The sequence below is a fragment of the Penaeus vannamei genome, chromosome 36 (genome assembly GCF_042767895.1).
Source record: "Penaeus vannamei isolate JL-2024 chromosome 36, ASM4276789v1, whole genome shotgun sequence".
Taxonomy (NCBI): domain Eukaryota; kingdom Metazoa; phylum Arthropoda; class Malacostraca; order Decapoda; family Penaeidae; genus Penaeus; species Penaeus vannamei.
Window position 1 is genome coordinate 26,079,695 of NC_091584.1, and position 3,472 is coordinate 26,083,166.

General features: G+C 53.1%; 1 protein-coding gene across 1 annotated transcript in view; it reads right to left on the minus strand.

Moving 5' to 3' along the window:
* Nucleotides 1-828: 828 nt before the first annotated feature.
* The window catches only part of LOC113822761 (MFS-type transporter SLC18B1), a 2,978-nt gene continuing 334 nt past the window's right edge, over nt 829-3,472 (minus strand). The window contains exon 1 of the mRNA XM_027375300.2: nt 829-3,472. This exon is cut by the window's right edge and continues 334 nt beyond it. Within this exon, the coding sequence (XP_027231101.1) occupies nt 1,920-3,293 (1,374 nt within the window). The 5' untranslated portion in view covers nt 3,294-3,472 and the 3' untranslated portion in view covers nt 829-1,919.

Sequence of the window (3,472 nt, forward strand, 5' to 3'; positions counted from 1 at the left end):
AAAAGCACGAGAGGGAGAGAGAGAGAGAGAGAGAGAGAGAGAGAGAGAGAGAGAGAGAGAGAGAGAGCGTGGGAGAGAGAAAGAGACAGAGAGAGACAGACAGAGACAGACAGAAACAGAGAAACAGTGACAGAGAAAATGGGGATAAAAAATATGTAAGTAAAAAGAAAATCAGACAAAAAATAAAGAAAATCAAACGTGGCAAGAATGAACATACAACAGACGGAGCAGGAAAAAAATAGGGAGACAATGAATAGTGTGAATAAGCAGGGGGGGGGGGGTGCACTCACGTACAAGGACCACCCATATAAGGCGACCGGAAAGACGGCGCTGAGGACGCTGAGTTGAGAGGACTATAAAGGTAAATGGGAGTGGGAGTGGGAGTGGGAGTGGCGCCCATCTCTGCTGTGGACGGCGGGCGCACGAGGTGGTGCTGGGGCGAGTGTGTGTGTGTGGGGGCGGGAGAGTGAGAGAGGGAGGGAGAGGGAGAGAGTGTGAGTGAGAGTGAGAGTGTGTGTTTGTGAGTGAGTGTGTGCGTGTGTGTGAGTGTGAGTGTGTGTGTGGGGGGGGGGTGAGTGTGTGTGTGGGAGGGGTGAGTGTGGGTGAGACAGTGAGAGTGAGTGTTTGTCTGCGTGTATGAGTACGCGCGCGCGCATGTACGTGCGTGCGTGTGTGTATGCATGCGCCCATAGAGCAAGCCTTAAAGTTTATCTCTCAGTCTCCATCTTAATTCCATTCCTTAAGATCAACACATTCCATTGACAGACTTTCAGGCAGACAGATAAATAGATATATTTCAAAACAGAACATAGGATGAAGTAAAACAACTTTTCCATTTTTCTTTTATTAACAAAAAAATACATCAATAATGTATCTATACAAACAAGACGTAGTTCGCAAAACTACATCATGGGATGAAATGTGTACGAAAAAGTAGGAAAATAACAAGTATATCACTGAAAATTATATACCATACTAAATGCTATATCTCCATACGTCAAATATGACTTATGTTGCATATCACAGGTTTTCAATGAGTGAATGAAACTGAATATATAGCCATTAATATAATAATAAATAAACAAGCAAATTAATAAATAAATGCACCATATTCTATCACTAAATATAAAATAATAGATTCCTATTTACTTGTGTAAATAGGAATTAATGGTATTAACGGCCACAAAAATATAATGATAATGAAAGCCACAAATAAATAAATAAAATAAAATAAAATATAAGTAATGGAAAAATAACAAAATTTGAAAAATCCAAGTGAACTGTAACCCTTTCACAGCATTTATGAGCATGTACACAACTTTGATGAACTTAGCTTACTTTCACACAACCTAAAATGTAAATTGTACACGTTATCTAACGTTATTAACCCACGTGACAAAAAGGAAACCTATTTGTCTATTTTTGACAACCTCTCGAGCACCAAAGCTTCTAAAACGGTCCATTAGAAAGCTTAAGGTTGGGTCAAGAGTCAATCCCAAGTTTCGGGTCAGGAATATCGACTCACAGTCTCTCGTGCGACCTGAGGTAAGGGTCGATTTACTTTAACCAATCCTTTCTTTCATCGGACTTGACCAGGCAAGGTCACGTAAAGGTCACAAACGAGGGTATATGACATTGGGCTTCAATAAAAACGTACAGTCGCCTAAATACCCTTATGCAAGAAACCAGGAAGGCAAGTTCAGAACAGGTCATCCCAATACAGGGTTATCTTTCCCCAGGATGCTGCCGTTCGCCCTATCACAGCACCAAAGAACAGCTGCTCCTTATCTCCACGTGACCCGCACGAGCAGAGGTAATCTAGCAGGCAAACTCCTGCTGATCCTCCAAGCCAAGTTCCTTCCCCTGCTTGCCTCCTGCCCTTCAGTAGTGGTCCGTGTCGCCCGACGGCTCAGCGCGAACTAGATGGGCTGGTACTCTTGGGACGAGCCTGCGCTGCCGTAGGTCGAGTCGACGTCGCCCTCCTGGCTGCCGAGCAGACGCCGCTTCTCCTCCTCCGCCTTGGAGAGCGAGCCGTTGACGCCGAGGGGCGGCGCGGGCGTCCTGCCGATGCCCGTGCACACGAAGAGCGCCGTGACGAGGGCGACCAGCGCGTGCAGCACCGCCACCACCACCGTCGCCCACTTGAACCCGATGTTGTCGAGCAGGACGCCCCCGATGGAGGGCCCGGCGAAGCACCCGAGGGCGAAGGTGGACGTCCAGATCCCGGAGACGAGGCCGTAGGTGCTGAGGTCGTCGGGGAAGCCGTGGGCGATGGCGTCGCGGTGGGCGCCGCTGAAGGTGGCCACCAGCTCCGCCCCGAAGCCGATGCCGTGGACGACGAGGGAGGCGATGCAGAGGGGAAGCGACGTGTCCAGGGGTAGGAAGGGCATCGGGCCGACGAAGGTGAAGGCCACCACCACGACGACGGCTCCGAAGGCGGTCACGCCCCGCGGAGACAGCTTCTTGTCGCAGAGCCAGCCCCAGCACGGCGCCGAGAGGGCGTACGTGGCGCCGTTGAGCACGAACATGAGCCCCATCTGCAGGGGCGACAGCTTCAGCGGCCGCAGGTGGGGCTCCAGCGTGGCCTGCAGGAAGCCGATGCTGAAGGAGGCGGCCATGATGGCGAAGGCGGCCAGCATGATGCTGGGGAGGCGCAGCGCGGCCAGCAGCTGTCCGCCGCTGCTCCCGGAGTCGCCGCTGCCCTCCGAGTCCTCCTTCGGCAGGAGGCAGCAAGTGACGACGGCGGCGCAGAGCAGCACGCAGCCGCACACGACGAAGGGCAAGTAGTAGCCGCCGACCTCGTAGAGCGCCCCGCCCACCGTCGGGCCCGCGATGAGCCCGAGGCCGAAGAACGTCTCCATGGTCGCGAACGCCGACCCGACGTTCTTGGGGAACTCCTTGGCGATGATGCTGAAGGCGGAGGTGACGAAGGCGGCATTGCCACACGCCTCCACGATCCTGATGGCGAAGGAGAGGCCGATGAAGGTGCTGGTGTCCTCGACCCGATCCAGCAGGCCGAAGAGGATGCACATGATGGACACCGTGAGGATGCCGGCGTTGTTGATCAGCTTGGCGCCCCAGCGGTTGAGGAACTTGCCGTAGATGGGGCTCACCAGGAACACCGTCAGCTCGAAGATGCCGAAGACCAGGCCGTACTGCGTGGCCGTGGCGCCCTTTCGCTCAGCCTCCGCCGGGTAGAAGGGCGCCTGCAGGGACACGCACACCGCGTTGAAGAACTGGGCGACGCTGAAGGTCACGAGGGTGACCCACTGCCTCCTCGAGTAGCCGGACATCTTGCGAGGACGAGGCAGGCGACAGACAGACAAATCTCCTACTCAAAGCTAGCACCGAAGCTATCACAAACTTTCTCAACCCTCTTTCGTCCACGGGAGAAGAGAAACGAAACAGATAACCCGGATAAGGGTTACAAATGACGGGCCACGGGAAGATGTCTCTCACGATCACGAGTGCC